Source organism: Vigna unguiculata, chromosome 7, assembly GCF_004118075.2.
Source record: "Vigna unguiculata cultivar IT97K-499-35 chromosome 7, ASM411807v1, whole genome shotgun sequence".
In the NCBI taxonomy this organism is placed as follows: Eukaryota; Viridiplantae; Streptophyta; class Magnoliopsida; order Fabales; family Fabaceae; genus Vigna; species Vigna unguiculata.
This window is the reverse complement of record NC_040285.1, coordinates 4,931,354-4,957,267: the sequence shown is the minus strand read 5'-3', so window position 1 is coordinate 4,957,267 and position 25,914 is coordinate 4,931,354. Positions and strand designations below refer to the sequence as shown.

Sequence of the window (25,914 nt, the reverse complement as noted above, 5' to 3'; positions counted from 1 at the left end):
AAAAAAAAGAAAAAAAATCTTATTTTTTATTTTGGATATGTTTGAACAAATTTATTCATAAATATTTTTAAAAAATAAGAAAAAAAATAAGGTTTCTTATTTTATAAGTAAATTAATTTGTAAAACTTATTCATAGTTTATTTAAATTCTTATTTGTATCTTCTGTATAAATTAACTAATGTTAAAGAAGCTAATTCCATTTTTTTCCTTTTTTCTTTTTTTATAAAACTACTTATCAATCCTAGAGAGAAGTTTATCGAAATAAATCTTTTGTATATGCATTTATTAAATGTTTAAAATTTGTATTGTAACGTCACCTCATGCATAGTTTTAGTTTAGAAAGAAACGAAAAATAAAGGGTGATTTTATGTGTTATTTATTAAACAATAATAAACAATGAAATCGTGTATATAAATTGAGGAACAAATATTTTATTCATTTAATATCTTCACCAATTTTTTTCTTCTATGTTTATCTTATATCACAAAAAGAATTATTCTTTGTTTTTTTTTTTTTTCATGTTTCCGTTCCATCTCTTTGTTTCCCTTTCATCAAGTCACTATAGCTAAGAAGGTTTTAAAATGATTTGATTTTTGTAAAATGTAAGAATGAACTCTATAGATTATAATTAATTTTAATTTGGACTAAGTATATTTGATGTTACTATAGCTTTAACTATTGATTCTAATAAGAATTATAAATCTATTCTATTTTGGAAAACATAATACTTGTTTTTGGAAAAGACAACTTCTATTTTTTTTTATCTGTAATATTAATTTTCAGTATTATGTTAATTTAAGAAGTTGAACCGATAACATATTTCATCTTCTTTTCCAACTTTAATATCAAATCAATTTTATAATCCTACAGACAATTTTTATGTTAATTTAATCAACAAAATTATACTTAATTTCTTAATATGTTCTTTACAATCATTTATCTAAGTTTATAGGTGTTCATCACTTCTATAATTTTAATAAGTGTTACTTATTTTGTAATAAACTGACACTTTCTATAATTATTTTTAAAATATCGTATTGACTAAAACTTAAATAAAATATTGTAAAAATTATAAATTAAAATTTTAAAATATATAAAAACCCAACTCATTAAGTTAGAGACTAATGTAAGTTGGCTCCATAGTGTTATTTTATTAGGACTATCCTTAACCTGGTGAGTTTATATATATATATATATATATATATATATATATATATATATATATATATATATATATATATATATATATATATATATATATATATATATATACATATATATATATATAATGAGGATTTAACAAGAGTTTTCTATTGCATGTGAACGCATTTAAAATGACATTGCAAAATATTAAAACAAATTCCCATCAATAGAATTAATTTTCATTTTTTTTACAAAAAGGTTATATAATTTGTATATTTTAAAACCTAAATTTTTATTTTTCGTATTTATTTTATTTTATTTTTAGTAATGGATTAAAGAGAGAAAAACCAATGGAACAAGAAAGAATATAATGAAAAGATGAAAGAAGACACATGAAAAATAAAAGAAAAAAGGACTTCCAAAAACCCCTTCCACCATAGAAATCATGATAAAAGAAATTGGAGACTTCAAGAAAAGATGTGTGATACTTACAAAATGGACAAGCCAAATTTAAAGATTCCAAAGTCACTACTTATTAAAAAAAAAACATAAACTATAGAAAGTTAAAGTAGAATAAATATTTAGTATTATATATATATATATATATATATATATATATATATATATATATATATATATTGATTTTCATATAATTTGGTAACTATGTGACATTTCCTCTTGCAATAAGAATGAACTCATTTTAAAGCTTCAACGATTTCAACAAGGTAAAACAAGTGTGGATGTGTATTTTAAAGACATTAAAACTACTATGATGAAAAAAGATTGCATGATACATTTTAGATACTAAAATAGCTACGTTTAATCTAAATGATTTTAATGAAGATGTCCAAAATATAATAGAGTTATATGAAGGAAGATTTGTTCACCAACCAAATAAAGTCAAGATTTGAACTTAAAATAAGGAAAGTATTTACATATATATAAAGAAAAAGTACTCACAATGATAACCACTATAAATTGAGTGAAAATAACGAGTATAAAAATAAACATGATTAATCTTCTTCCAAAAATTTTAAGAGACTCTTTTTTATGGTAGTTTATGATGGTACAAGATTAAGAATGACGTCAGTATCTTAATTCTTTATGTGTGGATTAGGTTGTATCTATCCTTTCTCGAAAAATAAGTAAAAAATTAATTAAAATAATTTAAAATAAAATTGATCCAGAAATGTGAGATTGAAATAAAGGATTTTTGTAAAATTATGTTATGTTGCATTTAAGATAGAGAGTCATGCACATACTATTAAAGAGAATTGAATTTGTGAAAGAATATAAAATTTGTGATTTTTTTTCTTGTAGGCTCTATTTGATGGAGAATTATTCAAACATAAAAAGTATTTAAGGTTCTATTAAATATTTTTTTAAAGTTTGCTTAATCCAAAATCTTAAGATGATAGATTTATGGGTATTCATCTTTATATAGTGCTCAACATTTAATTTTTATTTAATTTTTATTTAATATGAAACTTAAACTCATACCTAGATTCCTAACAAATACTTATACTAATTGATAATAATAATAATAATAATTATTATTATACTAATGAAATATAATTTTTTTAAATAATTGTTCAAACCTTTTTTTATTTAGTATGAACATTTATTTTTAAATCAATATATAAGTCATGGTGTAATAAATAAATAAATAAATAATCGTTGATATGCATAAATAAATATCTTATATAAATCATGGTGTAATATAACAAACTTATAGTTACTGAGAAAGTTCGTATGAATTGTGATTTATATTAAGTTCTTTAAAAACATGTGAAAGAAAGAAGAACTTGTTCTTGTTGAAATTTATTTGTGATCATATATTAGAGTTTATTAATATTTTAATTTAGCTATATTAAATTTTCATTTGTTTGATTTCTATATTTTTATCTTAATAAGCAACTTATTTATTTTTTTAGTAATCATGTTTGACTAACTCCACAACACTTGTAGTATCAATCTATAGAGTGTTTTTTTTTTCTTAAAACAAATTACATTTGGATAAAAAATTCACAGGTTTCAAAAGAATTTAAACATACGGAATTCGAATCATTTTAATTTCATGATGTTTAATTTTTCAGCTGTTTTATTTAAGTAAAGTAGTTTAAATTTATTAAATTTTTTATTTTTTATTTAAATAGAGTATATAAATTATCGCAAAATATAAAATACTAAATGCAAAGATTACCACCAAATAATAGTATGACGTCGATAAAATAAAACCTTCTTATAATTGTAAAAGAAAAAAAAACCACTAAAATTTCATTTAATTTTTTTAATATTAATAATGAAAACTTTGACTTGAAAGAAATGATATTGTGATCGAACTCTAATTTAAGAGAGAATATGAAAAATAGATACATAAATTTGAAAGCATAAAAAATTTAAATTCCTTCAAAATAATTTAAATTTGTATAATATTATGTAATGAAAATTATTATCATAAATTCCTAAAATTTTAATTTGTTTTAAAAAGTGTCTTATCCAAACAATATATTTTACATAAAACATTTCATTTTTTTTTTAAATAAACTATCTGTTAAAAAGATTTCATCCAAACTCTTGTCGAAACAAAACATAATACGGAAAAACTTAGTATGTAAATCACCTAAACAAATCAAAATCAGCTAAAAACCAATTTCTGGAATTTTACTAAAAACTGTTGAAATTATTTGACTAATAAAATAAATTAAATGTATCAATCTTCTAAAAAGTTTGCAATGTTCTTATATTTTATTCTCATTTTATTTTTTTGGACTTTTTCTTCCTACACCTCCATTATTACTAACTACACCTTATATTAACAAAAAGAACATTCTAAAATATTCTCCCTCACTGCATCACCCCATCGCTGTCACTGCACCTTCTTCCTCCATTGCACTCTTGTGAGAACAAAAGAAGGAAAAGTTCATAAAAAAATAAATAAAAAACTAGTTTTGAAAAACTCGTTTTTTGTTACTTTGTCTTCTTCTCCTTCAATGTCTCAGGCAAAGTTTGTCATCGTCACCAACATCACCACCGCCTTTGGGTTTGACATTATGTTGGAAGAAGTCAGGGTTACGTGCACGACCAACCAATCATCCACGTGGATTACACGCGCCACCTTCTCGATGTCTAAACCACTTGACGACACCTCCTTCTAACTCAACCTCTTTTGTCTTCATTTCTGACTTCATTTCATTGTTCTAACGTACTTTGGTGTTGGGACACATTCTTTCTTTCTCCCTTTATTGTTCTAATGTTTCAAAGACATTTATAGTGACAGACTAGAGGAACTCAGACAAGAAATTTGATACATATAATATGATTATGAGAAGCCTACATTCATGTTTTGATCATCTTTGTAATCAGATTCTAACTAGTAATCAAGTCCATTCTGTGGAGGGTTTAATTACTAGACTCATTTGAGTGCCTAACCTGATGAAAGATGATAATAATACTCGATGCATATTGCAAGAGAATGGTCATGCGTAAGAAAATTGATATTCCTTGCATGGCTTTCCAGACTTAGTTGCTCATATATGTCTAAATTTGAAAAAAGTAATAATCTAAAACTTCTAATGAAAAGTACCAAGAACTTTTGAGATACAAGTCTGAAAAATCAATCAATCCTCTCCAATATCAAGTGTGTCAATAGCATGTATTCATGGATTCTTGATTCAAGTACCTTAAACCATATTTTCAATAACATTTCTTCATTTTTCTCCATTTTGTACACAAAAATCTCTCCTCGTTACTGTTACCAATGAATTCAAAATGACAACTCAAGGAGTTGACCAAGTTTCTTTATCCCCTTCACTAAATTTAAATTATGTCTTGATCATTCTTCATCTTCCTAACAATTTAATCTCTTTAAGTTGATTGGCTCATTCTTTAAATGGTTGTGACCTTTATTGTTATTTCCTTTACTATACATGAACATGATATAAGATGTCAACTTGGGGAAGGACATGAGTAGAGATGTCGCATTGGGATCAAACCCGTATGCCAACCCGACTCATGTTCGAGCTGAGTTGAGTTGAAATAAATTCAATTTTTTAAAAGCGGGTAAAATTGAACCCAACTCAATTAACTCATGGATTAAACAAATTTAACTCAGGTTGAAGGTGAGTTGACCAATAACCCACCAATATGAACCCTTCATTATTTTCTTACCATATTTTCATAAGTTTTTTATTATTCTTAAGTAGACTAAGTCTAACTTAATCTTACAAAATTTGCTTGTAAGGTGAGATTTGCACCCATTTATATATATATATATATATATATATATATATATATATATATATATATATATATATATATATATATATATTAAATTCACCTTATCTCTAGAAAATGTAGAATCTCCAACACACTTCCTCACTCCGATTTCAAGCGTGGAACTAAACATTAATAAGTGGTTTGATAGAGATTCTATAGCAGATGGCAAGATAGACCAAACAAACAAAAATTCTCGCTAAAATAGGCTTTGGATGGCTCTAATACCATCTCCAACAATTATAATTATTTACTACTTCTAATTTAGGAGGTTGTCAATTTAGTCTTTCAAAATACTATAATGTTGTTCAATAATGTTTGAATAGTTTGGATGTTTAATTTATTTGTTTGTCAAATTTATGTAGGCTGACACTTCTCCTGGCTCACCAAAAAATGAGTCGAGTTGAGTTGACTCAGTTTTAGCTCAACTCGTGTGAATTGGATTGACTCATTTTGACACCTCTAGACAATAGTCACAAGGTCTTAATTATCTGAAACCAGTCCCTCAATATCCTATTTTGCAACTCTAGCCCCAAAAGTTTTGCATGGTCATTTAGATCACCCAAGTTTATCAAAATTAAAGGTGATGGTTCCTAGTCTAAAAAAAATTCAAAGTTTTGATTATATATCTTGTCAATTAAGAAAATAAGTTTGTTTATGTAATAAAAGAAAATATGAACATTTATCCATATTTATGCCTTTCATCAATGAAATTAAAAACCAATTTGGAAAGATAATTAAAATTCTAAATGATAATGCTAAGGAATATTTTTCTACATCATTTTCTTCATTCTTATCTTCCAAATGATACTTACATCAACCAACGTGTCTTCACACTCTCCAACAAAATGATATAGTAGAGAGGAAGAATAGACACCCAATTGAAATTGCATGCTCCTTAATGTTGAATGCTAATGATTCCGGTAATCATTGGAGGAGAGTTGCAATCCTCACTGCATGTTTCCTAATCAATAGGATGCATTTTTCCACATCACTCAACTTGTTTTGTTCATAATGTCTCTCAGGTCTTGACAAGCTTTTAGCAAAGGCTAATCAATAAGCATTTTGGAATATTCTCACCTTTACCAAGGGTATAAATGTTACTCTCCCACAATCAAAAGATATTATATGTTTGTTGTTATTACCTTCTTTGAGAACACACTTTTTTTTGTCTTTCATGCATTCTTCATCATTTTAACAAGGTCCTTCTAGTAACATCCTATATGATCCATCGATGATTCCTACTTCCTCTCAAACTCAAAGTGCAAATGGCATTGTTCCACCACCTGTTCTCACATACCAGCATCAAGCAAAATAACTCCATCCTTATTTGAAGATCCTCTTGGCTTAAATAGTCCACCACCATGTTCTTATATCATGGATCCTTCATCTTCCTCACCTTTAACTCAAATCATGCTTGGCCTATTGCTCCGAGACAATGTATTTGATCTACTCGTGTCCATATCGTGTTTATAACTTTTGAAATTATCATCATTTGTCTCCTTCGTGATCCTCTTTTGTTTTGTCGTTGACCCTCTTGATCCTATTAAGAACCTTGTGGGTTGTAGATGAGACTACAGGGTTAAGGTTGGTCTTACTAGTGAAGTTGTTCATCTCAAATCTCATCTACTAGCTAAGGGATACACTCAAATTTATGGTTTCAACTACTGTGATACTTTTTCTATTGTGGAAAAGATCAACATTATTCATCTTTTCCTTGATATGGTTGTCATCCCCCACTAACTTCTTCACCAGCTTGACATTAAAAATATCTTCCTTTATATACACACACATTAATCAAAAGCACAACAGTCTAGGTAGAATACAATGTGTTTCCTCCATACTATTTATTCAAGTCACTACAACAATTACATATTTGATTTATCTCGAAATACTAATTAGTTTTGCTAACTTCCAGAGAAAGCTTATGTTATGAAAAGTAAGTCATTAATTCATCAAAATTAATATCGACCAAACATTTGCTAAGTACTTGAAATCTGCTAAATATCACATGCCTATTATACTGTAACCCCTCATAAAAAATGTTTTATATGAAAATTTAGTCGAGCATAAGTTAACGATTAACATACTAATGGTATTTACTGACTGAGCACAAACATAACCAAAATGACTATACCAACAACTAAAGGTTAACTATAATTGCCTATGACTATTATATGTAGCATTGATATTGATACAGAACCAGTGTTCAGACTAGAGAATTTAAAACAATCAGGCTGGAGAATGATGGCAACTACAAAAAGAGGGTCAGTGACAAGGCTATACAGAAAACTAGAAAATGAATTACAAACTACAGAACTACAATAAAAGGAATCCTACAACCAAAAATATCTCTTAACAGAAAAATGGATGACCAGATGAATTAACATTCTCCGGTTACCTACCTACTACAGAAGCCACTTGGTGAAAATATGCTTTCGCTGTTCATTCAGCCAAACTTGCCACCACATCATCATCAACACTCCCTAAAATGAGAATCACAAATATCATTTATAGTTCATAGAATATTAGTTCTGAATGATGCAAACAAATAAATGAAATTTTCTCCCTTTAAATTTTAAGTGCTCGCAACTCTTTACACTTACAATAGCATTCAGGGATCATTAATCATGCTGGTAGCTAAAGAAGGGATAGCAGAATTCAAAATCCTTTTTCTACCAAAGAAACCAATTGATTTAATAGATGGCATGGATAGGAAGACTAACATACAAGGAGGAATGGTTACAAGAGCTATGACTAAACCCAAGGAAAAAGAGATTGACAAAAGTAGATGACGAATACAGAGGGAGGATAACTAGAAGAATTACTAGGGAGCTTGGCAAAAAACTATTAGAAGTCAATTACATAACTAGATTACAGAAACCTTATTATATTTAAGAAAAATAACATTTTTCAAATTATTAGTATTTTCAGAAGCTAAAACCATTGTTTGGCCGTTAGGAAGATATACTGGGAATAAGATCTTTTGTAGTGTTTGTTTACAAGAATAAGATAGTATAGCCTAGTAATGTAACCAAACACCACAAAGCTTCTTGTTAAAGTTTTAGATGTTAAGTCACTTGACTTCAGTGTATAAATCATAAATTTGAGAAATTGAATGAATCAGAGAAGCTTGGCAATGAGTTTTCTTGCCATGAGGTATGAATATGTCTCTTTGATCTTTAACTTGAATCTCTTGCATTTAAGTACTTGTTTTCACTTATCTTGAACTTGTTCAAGTGGCGTGCTCTACATTCCTATCTCTTTCCACCTTTTATTATCATTTGTCCTTTACCTTTTTTTTTTTTACAATGCCACTTAATTTCAGCAAGCATTGACATCAATTCAATGGTATGCGTTCCTCATTTGGCCAAGTCTTGAAGCTTCAAGAATGGGTTTTATAACCATTTTTGTTCCATGAGATTTCATGAGATTCATTCCATGAAATCCATATGACTCTTGCCTTATTTTGTGATTTCCTCACATCTTCAACAAATATTTGACTTGTATTTGAATTCTGCGTTTATTTTGTTGAAATCTTGTTTTCTTCAAAAACAGGTTTCATCTTTCATGTGTTCTTCATGAAATTCTATGATCAAATCAGTTGAATCTTATTCTGGGATCATTCTAAGACAACCAACGGAGAGAGATCATGTTCTTAGGTTTATTTTGGTTCATAGGCTTGGTTTGTTAGATCCTAAATCCTTAACCCGTTTTATAGGTCTACTTCATACACCCTTATTCTTTTCCAAAGTTTTTTCTTTAGTAGTCTCAAACTGTTGCTAGACAACCATTTCTTTCCGTCAAATGAGCAAGGATTATGTACCCAGCCTTATATGAATTTAGAAAAATAATAAGACCAGAAGCAACTTGGATCTATGTAAGGGTGGAAGCACTTTAAGACCAAGCAAATTTTTTTTTCCTGAAGCTAGTGCATACCCCAAACAATAGCATAAAATAACTACAACCTAAAAGTAAATCAATAATATTGTGTATGAAATAGTAATTTAAATTACTCACCAAGATTAACTTCAAAATTGGAGAGATCAAAATGCATATCGTGGTCTTGGGTTGTAGCAACAGACGAAGCTTTGAACAATGCACTAGGAGTATAGTTAAGCTGGTAATTCACAAGTATTGGACCAAATATGTTGAACTTTTGAGCACTACTACAAGCAACCTCTGCATCAGAACACTTTTTAAAAACCACTCTTGCCCGGCTGCTTACTGTATCAACTTCTGTCTCAGCATCTTTTAGAGGTCCAAAACGCCTAAACATTCTATTGAGGTTTGTTTCTGAGGGAACTGAACCCAACTCAGCAAAATTCATAACAAGTTCGGCAGGGGCATTCTCATTTATATAACCAGCAGGCTTTTGAGGAATCTCAACATGATCACTGTTAGAATACTGTTTCCTAGAATAGGGCCTTCGACTAACTGGAACAGACTTCCCTTGCTCGGTAGAAACAAGTTGATGGTCCTTTTTACGGTTTCTCCGTGCTGGTTGTGTTGGTTGTGACAGTTGTGCTGGTTGCACTTCACTGCCATTGTCAATGACCCGGTCTGTCCAATATGTGTCACTCATATCTTCAAATTCAAATGTTTCAGGCAACCCAGCTACAGGCGGCTGCTTCCTTTTAGTGCCAACTTCTTCTGTACAAAAGATATCTTTTACAGCCTCATCAGCCACAGTTATCGAATCTCTGAAATCAGAGAAGAAACTTACAATAGGATTCAGGAAGCGATAATCTCCGAGGGGTTCCTGTGCCACCAAATGAAGTGAAGATAGCAAATCATCCAGAGATGAATACTCTATTGTAACAACCATACTTGACCTCTGGGCCTCATCAAAGCAAACATCAAATTCATTCCCAGAAATGCCTTCCGTGCTAACATCTGTCTTCTGAGAACGGTCACCAGAACTCTTCACCACAGTGGGTGAACCAGTAAGTTTACTAGCAACCCTACGAATACGGTCACCAATTAAAAATGAAGGCTTTGTGGTGTTGGAAACTTTTGCAACAGAAATTGTTTTCCTTCCATCTTGCTTCCCAAAGTCATCATCATAGTGATCAACAGTCCTCCTTTTCTTGGGACGGCCACGTGAAACATGATTTTCAGTTACCTTCTCATCAAACCAATATTCACCATCAGGTGTGTCTAGCGTCCCACCCATTAGTTCAGACAAGCTTCTTTCCTTTGGTGTTTCTTGCATAATATCCTTCAAGTTATGTTTCCGTTTGCGGCGAGAGCTGCTTTGGGTTTTTAAATTTCCAGAACCAACTTGACCATCATTCTTGTAATTAATAGCCTTATTGTCATCACCATGAACAATGGTGTCCATGTCATCGTCAAAACCTCCACAATATTGTAATTCTGGCAAGTAAGAGTAACCCTTGAAGCGATAGAATGCAAGCAGTTGAGCCTTAGCAATCCCAAGCTCCAAACGATCAAAACCACCAGTTGGCAATTCAGATAGTGTTTTCAAGTACTCTACAAGCTTATCAGGTGAAAAGGTGCTTGCATTTAGGGATTCATCCACCCCATGTCTGACACTTAGTTCTGGTCGGATGCCAGTGTTTTCTACAGTCTGGAATTTAATTGAGTTGTAGGTATCTTTGGGTATACAAGAACATGACAGGCCATATTCGACTCGTCTTGTTACTTCGTCTAGAGCACAATCTACAGCATTCTGAAATGACTCTGAAGTGCTCTGCTTTTCAATAGAAGAGAAATGTGTCCTAAAAGGTTTTAGCTGAGATTCTTCATTCCAAGCAAATGTTCTGTCCCCAAAATATGCTACCAAATAGCAGTCCTTTTTATAATGCTTCATTGCCTTCTCAGACGAATCTGAGGGGTCAAATATCTGTCCAGGCCACCATGGGTGGCTTCTCACCTTTCCCCAAACCATATTTGACACAGAAAAGTTGCTTTCCTTTTCTTTTGGCAGCAAATATCTTGCATAATGAGATAGTTCTGAATTTACAGCCTTCATTAATGATGACCGTCTCGTGACTCTTCCCTCTACTTTTCTCTGTCCAGCTTCAACAAATTCTTCAAGTTCCTGAGCTCCATTTGAACCAACCTGCTCAGAAATGCCAGTTTGTACTTCAACATTTTGCCTAATATTAGACTCATCATGGACTTTGTCCTTTCCTCCATCCATCAGGGCAAGGTTATCCTGGTCTGCAATTTGAGTGTCTTCTACAATTACAGAAATTGCATTAGCATCTAAATATTTCTCACTCTTGAAAGATACAAATCTACCTTCATCCACAGAATTACAAAGACCATTATCAGGAATGATAGAAAATGTGTATTCATGGTTACAAATTTTTTTACAACTGATTGAGCTGAAAAGTACCAGTTACAAGACCAACAGAGATCTTACCTTCAATATATGAAGTGTGGTTCTTTGTTTCAGTGCTTTCTGCCTCTGGTTGACCTTTGACTTCGACTTCTACTTCTGTCCCCTTCAGCAAACCACATCTTTTAGCATCAGAAACATTGTTGTTTAATTCCTCTTCTTCTGTTGAATCCTTATCAACTATCCCCTGCCCGGTGTCTGAATTAACCTGAACAGACTCAGACGTTTGTTCTTTTTTAGTGCATTTTCTCAAGCACTGTTTTTCCTCAGAAGTTGGAAGAGTCTCATCCATAGTAACATCAGTTCCACCAACCACTTCTTCTAGTACATTATTGGAGTCTTCATCAACTCTATTAATCTCCAAGGGTTGTTCAACATCTGAATTTATCTTTTCCTCAAATTCAACTTTGTCATTGATACATTCTTTCTCCAATATTTTATCACTATGCATATTAGCATTGTTCTTCTCTTCGTCTAAGGTCACATCATCTCCATCTCTTGTTGCTCCATTATCCTTTTCCGCACATTCACTCTGTACATTCTCTCCTTCTACAGAACTACCTGTTAACTGGCATACTAGGCCATCCTCACATCTACTATTTGTCACCTTGTGATCTGAGGCCCCCCCATCCAGTGCATTTGTGCACTCAACCCCAATGTCTGCAATAATAGGATCTTCGATATTGCTAATTGCAGTCCCCACTTCTTTCTGAGCTCTATTATCCAAAATAGCCTCCTCCTGTAAAGATGCAGCATCAACTTCACTACCAACAACTGCTTCATCTCTATCTTCCTTCCCCAACACCACATTATCCAATTCCATGGGCACGTTCATCGCTGTCCCACCTTCCACTGCCACATTCTCCCTCCTACCTTCTTCAGATTCTACACCCTGAGAGTCCCCACCACCTACCTCTCCAGACCACACATCCTCCCCAAAACCCTCAACTGATCTACCACCACCCAGTTCACCACTCAGCTCAGCACCATTTCCCTGTGTGCAAACACCATCTATGTACAAATCAGACCCAAGAACCTCCACCATTACATCCTTCCCATTACAATCCCCACCCTCTCCAACCAACTCTTCCGAGAATGAACCCTCCATCTGAACCTCGCCCCTATAATCCACAGACCCTTCTAGGGTTTCACCCCCCACTTTCCCCTCATGGTTCACTGCGGATTCTGATGTTCCACACAAACCCTTCTCTTGTTCCTCCATGGAGATTGTATCTAACAAAAATTAAAACTTCAAGCATTCAATAAACTAAAAATCCCAGCTTTTCACCCGGGGAATTTGGAAAAATGTAAATGACCCAGATGAAAAAAACTGCACAGATTTCTCCACGACGTCCACCGAAACAAAGGGGAACAACAAACAATATTGCAACAATCCCAGAAAGGAAAAAAAACATACAAATTCAAACGGTGATACCCACCAAAGAGAAACGAAGAATAAAAAAAAAGAACAGAGTTGGTACCAGGTTTAGATCTTGTTGTCACAGTGAAGTGTGCTCAGGGTTTGGCTGTAGGTTTCTAGAGAGAGAATGTTTAGAGAGAGAAAGGAAAGTCGCGATTCTTAAATCCGGATATAGTGCCTCCTTGTCCTTTTCGCTTTTCATCTCGTGGTTTCATTAAAATTACCTGCTGGTGTTGGTAATGTCCGTCACCGTCGTTTTTCTACGTGCCACTCGTTTATTGGACCACGAGTGATGGTAAATGTTGAACTATATAATATAATAATTAGATAAACTCTGTTTGGCATTTGGAATTATCATTCTAGTATAAGCGAAACCTGGAATTCAGCATTAATGTTTTACCAGGAACATTGTTTAAAATTAAAATTATTGTCAACATCATAAACTTATGCCATGAAATTAAATTAAAAAAATATTAAGTATATGATATTTATGGTCTATATTTATAATAACTGACATGGTTTTATAATGATTATAAGGCGGTTCAAGATGGTGAAAAAAAAAGGGGAAACATGAATAGAAAATATAGAGCATGAATGAAGGAGTTTGATAGAAAAATAAATAAAACAATTAAGTTTTGTATTTTGGATTGGTTTGAATTTAAAAATAAATAAATTCAACCTTAAACTAATATGATTAAATTGGATTGTTCAATTCAAAACAATTAGATTTTGTTATATATAAATATACAAAATTTTGTTGTGAAAAAAAAAAGAAAAATACAAGTTTATCTAAAAATTCACATATAATTATATAATTAAATGAGATAAACAATAAACAATGATTTTATTTGGAATATGCTTATATAATAAAAAAAGAATGCTAACAAGTTTTTTAAGAGCACCAACATAATTAAAATATTATAAATTTATATAACAGATCTTTTAAAAATAAAAATACACTTTTTATAGTTAATAGAAAAAACAATTTAACACATTATTCTCATTATGTCTTTATAAAATAATTCACATATTAAAATATTGTTTTTTAATATAAAAAATTTGTTAATTATGAATTTTTATAATTAACAATAAATTTTTCTTTAAAATTATAAATGTCATATACATTAAAAGGCACGTTTCTTCACAAATTCAATATCCTCAATGTTCGTATTTTATTGATAATTTGGATTATATTAATGATCATTACTAATTTAATTAGTTTGATTTATATTATTTAATTGATCCATGAATAGTTTAAATTTAACTATAATTTCTTCTCTTTTCTCTTAAGAAGGGATATTTTTTAGTAAAGAAAGAAGTGTTTGACTCAACAAGCATGAATTTAGTAAAGAAATAACCTTGTATTTTGGACAAGGAATTTTAATAATTATAAGAAATTGAAATTTTGAAACGCATTAACTCTCTCTAACAACTCTTTTTTTTTTTAACACATAGTTCCCTCCTTTGCGTTTTCACTTACCCCTTCCCATTTATTTGTCATAGCAACTCTTGATGACATCCGGTTCGGTAGAACGTTGTCAAACCCTTGTTCTCGTAACAGAAATGGTGAATAAATGATGAATACGCGGTGAATGATGCAGCGAAAGTGAAATCGACACTCCCACGAGTTCCATTGGAGAACTCTCACTCAATCGGAACCTAAGAGGTGAATACCTCTCTAGAAAGTGAGCTAAGACGAACGAGGGGGAGTTATCTCAACCACTATATCTTTCATCAAAACTAGTTACAATGAAATGACCTGAACCTTTTATAGATGAAGGGCAGCCGTGAGAAAACAAACGAAGAAGGCACCGTCAAACAAAGACCTAATGGTGGGGAAGGGAAAACGTGAGCAAGATCTCTAACCCTAACAGAAACCTCAAGGAAGTACAAGTGTGGGACAAGTGAAGAACTCGAGAAGATGTTAGGGTTGGCTTTCGAAAATGAGGAAGCAGCTAGGCTGCACAGTAATGAATGTGGATTGGATTCGCGTGATGCAATTTCAGGAGCATGGAGAAGGGAAAACCCTATCAGAGGATGCAACTCGTGAGGTTGAAAATTGATTCTGAAGCTCGCTCCCAAAGGTGTTGGGCTCTCACGTATAGGCCCAAGCTGGCGCTTTGAGAAATGCGTGTCACATAATGCTTGTACACATTTCAGAAAGTTGGCACATGTTGTAGGTTACTGCATATTGATTGGTGTGCGGGAAATGGGTTGGCTTCAATCAGCAAATTTTAGAAGCCCAAAACACATGATATAAAAGGCACACGTGAGCGAATTGATCTTCACATTGCAAGGCAAAGATGTTGTTTGGAGAATCGTGGCTTGCGTGAAGGCTATAGACCCAATACTTCAACTGGTGACTTAGGCTACAAATAGAAAAGGCCCAATTAGATGCAATCATTTATTTAAGAGAATAAGAGAAAATTAAAATGAATGGGCCTAGGCGTTGGCCTAATGCTATAGCCCTTAAGGGTGACATTCATCATCCCCTTCCTCTTAAAGAGATCTGTCATCAGATCAAGAGGTTTCTTTAAGGCCCACAACTTTGAAAGCTTGATTCCTCCAGGATCAAAAACACATGCAAAAATCATCAAATAAATTTTCATTAAAATTTTGGATATCATGCAGACTATGTTTTCCGAAGACACATGACGATGGGCTTTTATGTTTGAAAACATTTCCAATGAAGCCCATTTCACAAAAATATTGATATTCTCTTTGACTTAATTGTGACCTAAGTCGATGGTTGATTTTTGCAATTCTTTTAAGGCGTATGAAATGATTGGTGAAGGTGGAAAAGCAGTTTTAGGGAGAACTAAGACAAAATCATTTATGACAAATAAGGAAGAGTTGGAAGATTGAATTACTCCCTTGTGGTCTATGTAAGGAACCGTAGGATGCTTTATCTCTACTTCCCTATGCATGCTTTCTTTTCCATCTTTCCTCTCAATCTCTTCCTCTTTTCTTTTTAACTCTTTCTCTTGTCTTACTCTCTCTTTTTCTTCACACTCTTTTTCCTCCTTCTCTTTTCTCAGCGTCTCCTCTTTCTCTCTTTTAATTTTTGAGCCTTTTCTTTCTTCAAGCTCACTCTTCTTTATCTCTTGCCTATCTCTTTGATCCTTTTCTCATTCCTCTTTCATTTCTTTCTCAAAATTTTCTCTTTCTTTTTGCTCTCTTTTCTGAATTCTTATCCTTTCCTTTTCTTCCAACTCCCTCATCTCTCTTAAGAGTATTGTGAGTTTTTCCTCCTTCCTTCTTGCTATCTCAATTTTCTTTTTCTCTATCTCATGATCTAACTCAAAGGAAGGTGGTATGAATGTTATTCTCATGCATGCTCTCAACTCACTCTAATTTTGAATAGGAGATTTTCTTACTTTTTCCACTCTAGACTGTCTATAATCCCACCACTCTCTTGCATGTCCTACAAAACTACAAATACACAAAGTAAGAAAGTAGTATTTACTATGTCTAAGATGGAATGAATGCACCAAATCATCTATTTCCTTCTCCCAAGCTATGTATGATATTGCACTAATGTCCTCACCAAAGAAAGGGAATGTACTTTCATGTGTATGATGCATTTTATCCTCACTATGACTACCTAAATGCAATCCAATGTACAAATGAAAACTCATTTTGCAAAACACTTTTGAAAAAAACAACTTTCACAAAGATTTTTATGTGAAATTTTTAAAAAGAAATAGAAGTGAAAGTTGTCTATAGATATCCCAAGAAAGGGTAATGAGTCACTTCGACAAGCTTAGAAATCAGGCCTTTCCTAGCCAAATTCCATAATGTACTTTCACCAAAACTTCTTAATGAAAATTTCAAAACAAAATTTAAGTGTGTGAAAAATGTAAGACCCAAGAAAATGTAAATAATTAAGTAAATAATTATTTAATAAATGCAGGTAGTAGAAGCCTTTAAGGCATTTAATGCGGAGTGCTATGACGTGAAAAAGTGCTAGCTCAAACGGTTGAGAGTAATTTAATTGTGTGAAAGGACTTGGGTTTGAGTCCTAAGTATGCCAATTGTGTGTTATTTTAATATGTGCATTATTTTGCTAATATATTTGAATGTGAGACGTGATAATATAATCCTAAAATTATAAGAATTATCATAAATATGAATTTGGTTGAATTAGTTGTGCATTTGACTTGATAATTGATGGTTTGTGGGTTCAAACCTTGTTGGGAAAGAAATTAGAACTTTATTTTTGCTAATTTTTATTTTGGCATGGGAATGAAGAGGCATGAAAACCTTAGTTGCAAGAGGGGCATCTTAATGGACTGGAAACAACCAAATAAGGGTCATGATTAACCATTAAACATGAAACTTAATAACAATTTTCGTTTTAGTGTTAATTGCACATAATTAGGGTAGTAAGAGAGAAGGTCACTAAAGGAGAAAAATAGTGTTGTATTTTCGTGTTCAGTTTAGGCAAGGGTTTTCCAGAGAGTTGGTGCTGATTGAAAAGGGTGGTGAGACTGAAATCACGTAGGTTGGAGTGGAAAGCAAAGACTAGGAAGGTTTTGGTGGAGGGATACGCATACAAATTCGAGTTTAGCAAGGAATCCAAGTAAGGGGAGTTGTTTTCAATTCTATTGCTTCGTGAATAATGCATTATGAATTGTATGAACTGAATGTCATGAAAAACCTTGCTGAATCACGCTGTTTTCACATCAGTTTTCACCCAGTTGTTGGGTTCTGTGGCATGAGCTGCCTGGCGGCGAGACTGAACCGCCAGGTGATGCGCGGCATTGTCGCTATTTTTATTACGCTCTGTGAAAATTATGATATGTAAAATTTCCAATTGGATTCCTATGCTTGCGTGACTGCATAACACTGTGATACCTGTCTATGGTCGGGGGTGTTGGGTACATAATAATTTGTTTGGGAACATAGGGAATTCATATTAGAATCAAAGAATAACATCAATCGTGGATTAGGCATGATTAATAGGCGATTGGAGAAATAAGATAAGTAATGAACGATATAACAGAGTGAAGGTCTAATAAATCATGATTGAGTGAATTAGGTCATTTGAAATTGGAGACTGGATCGAACTTTGGGGTTTGATGTTCTTCGCAGGTACAAAAAAAAATAGGGGGCTCTAGCTTGGTACTGGTATGCCACTTGGCAGCAAACGGGACGCCACCAGGCGATGGTAGAATGCAAACCCAATTCTGTGCAGTCATGGGATGACGAGAGAAGAGACAAAATCAGTGGTTGTGATTGGCTGGTAACTTTTGTTAAGAGGAAATTCATTGAGACTAAGAGAGTAAGAGAAGTGAATGGGGGCTAGGATAAACAAGGAAATGCAGCAAATTAAGTGAGGTGCAGGAGGCAAAATGAATTAGACTTAGGAATGCAAATAATTGGATAGGCATAAGATCGCGAGTTAGCTATAATGGTTACGATGGGTTGAATAAGAAACTGTTATGCTATAACAGGATGGAGTCACATTGCAAATATATATAGTGGTGGCTAAATCACTTAATTGAGATGGTCGAATGTGGAGCATAAGTTATAGGTTTGGAACCTTGGAGGATTTAATATAGCAGATTATGGAATTCACAATGATTGTATAACTTAGTTGGAAGGTAATTGAGGAAAAAGTGTTAATAGCAATGCAGAGTAGAAGTAATAAACCATCTAATTGTAAGGCATTGGATTGGGGGTTGTATAGGTCTTGAGTGAGAGACTTGACCATTATGAATAATAGAAAATTGAATCACATGAGAGCTATAGAATTTCCAAGATAGTGTGTATGAATTGATGAGTGTAGTGTTGGATGCTAGGATGGCTTTAGTAGTAAATCAAACTGTTTTAGGTGCTAAAAACCAGTAGAATTATGCTACTGATATAGTGTCTGGCGGCACAGGTTGGTGCACCAGGTGGTAGAACCTCTAGGGATGTCTCTGCACTGCACAACGCCTGGCGATAAGGTATGATCCGCCAGGCGAAAGTCCTTCATATAGAGGCACTGAACTGACTTGGCGCCTGGCGGCGAGGCTTGTGCCGCCAAGCGGTTTGGACTGGTTTCGCCTGGCTGCGCTTGGGGCTGCGCCGGGCAAAAATCCTGCAGACCTTGACTTGTGTATATGTTACGTTTTAAGCAATGATGTTATACTCGGATCAGGAGATGTTATGCCATTAGCAGGTAGGTTCATGGATGGTGGTTAACATGTGATGATATGAACGGAAAGGTTCATATCCAGTTACTCTCACGTGGATATACAAGCGAGGTAGGTTCGTATGTTCCGTGCTCACGCTTGAGAGATGCTGTGTGCGAAGAGGTATGTGGCAGGCAGATCACATGTGTTGGACTACGGACGAGTAGGTCCATAAAGTAGGACTACGAACGGGGAGGTTCATAGAGTAGCTCTACGAGTAGGGAGGTTCATAGGAACAGGACCACAAGCAGACAAGTTCATGTAAGCATCATATTCCTGAGTCTAAGACTAACCTTTTGTGTGATTAAAGACTGAAAGGCCTTGGAATTAAGGTCTTAGCCAAGAACTAAGTAGATTGAATAAGATGGGTGTATGACTTATCTTATGATATTATATATATATATATATATATGTTATTTCTATTTTTATCAGCTCACCCTTTTTGTTTATGTATGACAATAAACGTATAATTTGTTACACGAGAGCAAATGTTGATACAGGTAATGCTGAGGATGCTGAAACGACGAAATGAAGGCTAACTTGAAAATTAGAGCTAAGAGATGTCTACTATTTTTTTTACTATGTTTCACTTATAGTTTTGAGATTTTGGAGATTGTAACGTTCTCTCCTATTACAGTTTATAAATTTTGGCACGATATTTAAACATTTTAATGTTTCTCGCGTTTAGAAATAATAAATAGCACAACTTTTTGATATTAAATTTTCTATTTTAATTATTTATTTAAGTAATATTCCTTAAGAATGCTACAAAACATCTATGACCAAAGAAAGATCAAGTAAATGTTTAAAAATTTGCACTTAAATATCACATAGACGTAAAACAGAAACATCAAACATGCATTACACCTGTTGATTTAACAGAAAACATAAAGAGCAAGAAAATTAAAATCAACTAGGCGAAACCTATCGGAAAGAATAAGTGACACTTTGGAAACTCTTAATTCTTCCAAACTACACGATTAAACTAGCTATTACAAACAGCCAATGAATGGAATTGAATATTGCATTTTCCCATCCCAAAGCAAATGAACAGAAAACTGAACAAATATTACACAAAATTCTGTGATAACAAAACAGCAATAAAAAAAAATAAAACTGGATGTTGGCTGCTTCCCATATATCTCTCAGTCCAGCCCACATCTAGATCTCTCCCTCTAGTCTTTCTTGCAATTGTAGTCCCAACTCACTCCTCAATTTCTCTCGGATAGCCACTCAAATGTCTTTTCTCACAGTTGTGCCACTCACAACAGCTGCACCATCAAAACAAGGATTCACCTACAAAGCTGCCAAATCAATGAGATTCAAGCCAAAGTGGAATAACCAGAGATATCAGATTCGCGTGATAACGAAGCAAGCTAAGAAATCAAGAAAATCTCAAATGGAAGAATTGGACAACATCAATTGACAGAATAAATGGACAAACTCAAATGATTAAACAAGAAAGACAATCAAGCAAAATAAGGAATCACAAGAATGGTTGACACACCAAAAAGAACCTAAGGAATAGGTCAAGAATAAGATGAATAAAACCAAACTCAAACAAGTTGAATCAAGAACATATACAAATTGTATTTGAAATGGATAGACAAGACTAAAGTTGTGAACTGTTTTGCCTCACTTTCTTTTCACTCAAATAACTCAAACAATATCTTTCATTCCAGATTTTCTCATCATATTTTTTTTCTCTTTTTTTTTACAGATTTTCTTTTCAACTCACATAGATCACATATGCATCTTTTTCTTTAAATCACAATTCACTTCGATTGCAGTTTTCCACTTCCATTCAAATTATCAATTACATATGACAGATTACAAGGATCCAACTCAAAAACAATGATGAAAACACATACAAGACAAACAGAAGAGGTTTGGCCAGTGCAGAACAAATTTCAATATGCAACACAGACTTGAGTCAAACCTCAACACAGATCACAAAATTTGCAGCATTTTAAATCATTTGGCAATCTCAAAATCTGGACATGTGTGAACAAAGAAACTAGCAGCAAATCAAAGCAATAGCACCAGAATAGTGGAGACAAGCAATGAATCAGGCCACAACAGAGGCACTCAAGAGTAAATGAAAGCTTGATACCACTACTGCATTCAATTGGACCAGACAGAAAGCTGAAAAAGTTTTAATGTCAATAATCTGATAAAACAGAATGCTGCCAAAATAAAAGCAAGTGAACAAGCTGAGGTACCAAATTGTGGTAGACCACAACGGCAGCAAAGACGATTGAACAAAAGCACTTCTCACATATTAAAGCAAGTAACAGCAGAATATGAATTTTAAGTACAAGACTGTAATGGTACAAGACTCACAAGACTATGCTAAGCACATAAAACCAGGAAATGTGACTTAGCTTTCAAATAATTGGCCAAAACAGATTGCATATAGTAACTCAAACTAACAAACATCGCAAAGCAATGAGCATAGTGAATTGAAACAGGTGCAGTCTTTAAAACTATTTTAAAAAAAATAGAACTGCCAATAGAAAGTTGTTTCAAACACAAGCACATATATCAGATTGAGTATCCACATCAACATTTCAGATAACCAAAATGAAGCAACTCAGTGGATACATTACAAAATAGAGTTGGCCAACAAATGGAGTTTCAGCACAAGAACAGATGCAATCAAGGTGGCAAAGACTCAACAAAAGCACAAAATACGACTGGAAACAATAAACACTGGACTGAAGCAAACAAGGCAGCAAAAATTCAGCCTATGTATAGACCAACAAAAATTCTGGTGCATGCTTGTACCAGAATTTTGAACATAAACCAAGTTACATGAGTGCCTTCAATCACTCTCATTATTTTGATCTTTTGTCAAGATCAACAGAATAACTTCTTCGTGATTTGTTCCGAGAAATCATCTCCTAAAGTGAGAAGAATGTTCTGCTATGGCTAAATATTTATCTGATGATGGACCAACATTTAAAACCAACCACTGTTTATCTTCTTCTAGGAGTGGTAGAAGTTGCAAATCCCTGGAAAATTGTACAGCTATGGGGCCCATGTAACCGAACTCCCTTCTGAACTTTGCCATCTCTCGGGCATTTGATGAAGAGGGAAAAATCGGTTCCATCTCCTGCCTCCTCCGCCTCTGCTGTGGTGGTTGTCCAAATGACGAAGATAAATCTTGCATTTCAAGAAAATCTTCAGAACATGCTAACCCAGCAATATTGTTGATTTCTTCTATTGCTTCCGCAGTTAACACACCTTTCTGGTCGTCAAATGGCCCAAATACATACAAAATTTAATTTTTTTAAAAATCATTATTGATCAACGTCAATGAAGGATCTTGAGAATAGATCACATGATACTTTCGGAGAATTTCAGTTAAATCTGACACACTCAGCTGAGAGATATATGGATTATGGAGACAAATGTTTTTTTACGAGGGAATGCCACAAGCTTATGTGATTCCAACCTGTGAACCGACCATACGGTGGTCGACCGCTTCTGGCATACATTAAATGCGTAAAGATAACAGTTTCGTTAAAGTACACCTTGTTCATGCTGGCTGCAAATAAGAGAACATATACTAAAGAAGAGAGTACATTTTTTAGCAAGACCCACGACGCCTTGCTGCAATAACGAGTGGCTAGTTCGTTCGTCACACACAAATGAAAACAACACACACATAAAAGAGTTCATTACCCAGTTGTTGGTGGACTACAGAGTCTTCGGTGGTGGGTGGTGCGACAACACAGGACTCGCAGTTAGGGCACGCAAGCTCATTACTGGTGTGGGTTGAGCGGCGGAAATGCTCGAACAACGACGACATTGCTCGAGATTGGGTGCGGTGGTTGTGACTGCGTTCATCTTAGTTGCGAGTGCTCAGCGAGGTCGTGGTTGCGGCTGCTCAATCTCAACAAATAACAAAAGGATTTATTGATTTCGAAGTTGAAACGAGAATCCCCTGCAGAGCATCAACAATGCTTGAACAGCGGCGACAAACTTGCAGTTTAGAGTGGCTCGAGATGGGTGGGAACGGTGTTGGGCTCGAGCAGCGACGGGGTTAAGTGGCGAGCTGGTGCTGAGTTTGGAAGGAGCTGAGGTTGGAAGGGGTTGAGTGTTGATGAATGGGCCAACGCCTAGGCCCATTCTTTTTAATTTTCTCTTATTTTCTTAAAAAAATTATTGCATCTAATTGGGCCTTTTCTATTTGCAGCCCAAGTCACCAACTGAAGTATTGGGTCTCTAGTCTTCACGCAGACCACAATTCTTCAAACAACATCTTGACCTTGCAATGTGAAAACCAATTAGCTGATGTGTGCCTTTTATATCATGTGTTTTGGGCTTCTAAAATTTGCTGATTGAAGTCAGCCCATTTCTCGCACACCAATCAATATGCAGCAACTTACAAGTGCCAACTTTCTGAAATGCGTACAAGCATTATGTGACACGCATTTCTCAAAGCGCCAGCTTGAGCCTATACGTCACAGCCTAACACATTTGGGAGCGAGCTTTAGAAAGGATGACCGCATTCAGTTTTCAACCTCACGAGTTGCATCCTCTGATAGGGTTTTTCCTTTTCCATTCTCTTGAAATTGCATCACGCGGATCCAATCCACATTCATGACTGCGCAACCTAGCTGCTTCCTCATTTTCGAAAGCCAACCCTAACATCTTCTCGAGTTCTTCACGCGTCCCACACTTGTACTCCTTTGATGTTTCTGTTAGGGTTAGAGATCTTGCTCACGTTTTCCCTTCCCCACCATTAGGTCTTTGTTAGACGATGCCTTCTTCGTTTGTTTTCTCACGGTTGTCCTTCATCTATAAAAGGTGTAGACCATTTCATTGTAACTAGCTTTGATCAATGATATAGTGATTGAGATAACTCCATCTTGTTCGTCTTAGCTCACTTTCTAGAAAGATATTCACCTCTTAGGTTTCGATTGAGTGAAAATTCCCTACTGAAACTCGTGAGTGTCAATTTCACTTTCGCTGCACCATTCACCGCATATTCATCATTCATTCACCATTTCTATGTACAAATCAGACCCAAGAACCTCCACCATTACATCCTTCCCATTACAATCCCAACCCTCTCCAACCAACTCTTCCGAGAATGAACCCTCCATCTGAACCTGGCCCCTATAATCCACAGACCTTTCTTTCTAGGGTTTCACCCCCCCACTTTCCCCTCATGGTTCAATGCGGATTCTGATGTTCCACACAAACCCTTATTACAGTTACATTTTCTGTTATACTCGTTTGTTATTCCGTTAAACATACTCTTTTTGTCTTATAAAAGATTCTTCTTTGTACTTTCACGTTGAGTTGATCAATAATATCAGAGTTATGCAAGCTTGTCTTAGTCAATACCATAAACACTAATATGGTATCAGATTAGGCATTTCTCTCCTTGCTTCCGCATTCTTTTGCTACTTCTGATCAACCATGGCCCAACTCAGCCAAAACACCACACCACCCGATCATCTCATAAATCCAGCCAACCCCTTCTATCTTCATCCCGGTGAAAATCCAGCCGTTGTTCTTGTCTCACCTCCTCTAACAGAGACCAATTTCCATCAATGGCAACGCGAAATGTTGGTAGCCCTAGAAACCAAGAACAAGGAAAGATTCGTCAATGGAAGTCTTCATTGCCCTCCTATCAACGATCCCCTTCATGATGCTTGGGGACGCTCCAACCGAATGATTATGTCTTGGCTGATACGTTCGATGACACCTTCCATCAAGAAGTCTGTGATGTGGATGGATACTGCAGTTGAAATTTGGAACGACCTCAAAGAACGGTTTTCGCATTCAGATAAATTTCGGGTGGCCGATCTTCAAGATCAAATTACACATTGTAAACAAGGTGAATCCAGTGTATCTGAGTATTATACAAGATTAAAGATCTTGTGGAAAGAGATAGAATTGTACCGGTGCGTTCTGGTTTGTACTTGTTCCACGCCATGTTCGTGTGGTCTTCTTCCAAGATTACAGAAAGAAAGGGAAGATGATTGCGTTATCAGATTCTTACGCGGCTTGAATGATGATTACTCGCAGGTTCGTTCTCAGGTCATGATGATGGACCCAATGCCTTCCATTATCAAAACCTTCTCTATGATCTTGCAACATGAACGGGAATTTGTAAGCACATCTTCCTCCACTCAAGAATTAGTTGCTTTTTCTGTCCAATCTAAAGAACCCCACAAGCCTAACAATAACCCTCCCACTGGATCTGTCAAGAATGCCAATTTTGGTAAATCAAATAGAAAAAGAGTATGCTTAACGGAATAAGAAACGAGTATAAGAGAAAACTGTAAATGTAACTGTAATAACCCTTCTCTTGTTCCTCCATGGAGATTGTATCTAACAAAAATTAAAACTTCAAGCATTCAATAAACTAAAAATCCCAGCTTTTCACCCGGGGAATTTGGAAAAATGTAAATGACCCAGATGAAAAAAACTGCACAGATTTCTCCACGACGTCCACCGAAACAAAGGGGAACAACAAACAATATTGCAACAATCCCAGAAAGGAAAAAAAA

General features: G+C 34.3%; 2 protein-coding genes across 4 annotated transcripts; one reads left to right on the top strand and one right to left on the bottom strand.

Moving 5' to 3' along the window:
- Positions 1-7,557: 7,557 nt before the first annotated feature.
- On the bottom strand, positions 7,558-13,393 carry LOC114192595. Of its 3 annotated transcripts, none has more exons than XM_028082368.1 (4): positions 13,267-13,393; positions 11,810-13,018; positions 9,439-11,685; positions 7,558-7,904 (listed from the first exon to the last, which is right to left on the bottom strand). In XM_028082368.1, the coding sequence occupies exons 2-4, from the start codon at positions 13,005-13,007 to the stop codon at positions 7,864-7,866; spliced, it is 3,486 nt and encodes a 1,161-aa protein (XP_027938169.1). In that variant the 5' UTR covers positions 13,008-13,018; positions 13,267-13,393; the 3' UTR covers positions 7,558-7,863. The 3 variants fall into 3 exon arrangements, with proteins under 3 accessions (XP_027938169.1, XP_027938170.1, XP_027938172.1); XM_028082369.1 differs by having other exon boundaries at positions 9,439-11,622; XM_028082371.1 differs by having other exon boundaries at positions 9,439-11,619.
- Positions 13,394-24,817: 11,424 nt separating this feature from the next.
- Positions 24,818-25,663, top strand: LOC114190240. Its single transcript, XM_028079047.1, has one exon. The coding sequence runs from the start codon at positions 24,818-24,820 to the stop codon at positions 25,661-25,663; it is 846 nt and encodes a 281-aa protein (XP_027934848.1).
- The last annotated feature ends 251 nt before the right edge of the window (positions 25,664-25,914 follow it).

Coding starts and splice junctions, on each gene's coding strand:
- LOC114192595 (XM_028082368.1), bottom strand. CDS start 13,007: ATGGAGGAACAAGAGAAGGGTTTGTGTGGAACATCAGAATCCGCAGTG. Junction 11,686..11,809: donor CCACACTTCATATATTGAAG/GTAAGATCTCTG, acceptor CTGTGGATGAAG/GTAGATTTGTATCTTTCAAG. Junction 7,905..9,438: donor CAATTTTGAAGTTAATCTTG/GTGAGTAATTTA, acceptor TTCTCATTTTAG/GGAGTGTTGATGATGATGTG.
- LOC114190240 (XM_028079047.1), top strand. CDS start 24,818: ATGGCCCAACTCAGCCAAAACACCACACCACCCGATCATCTCATAAAT.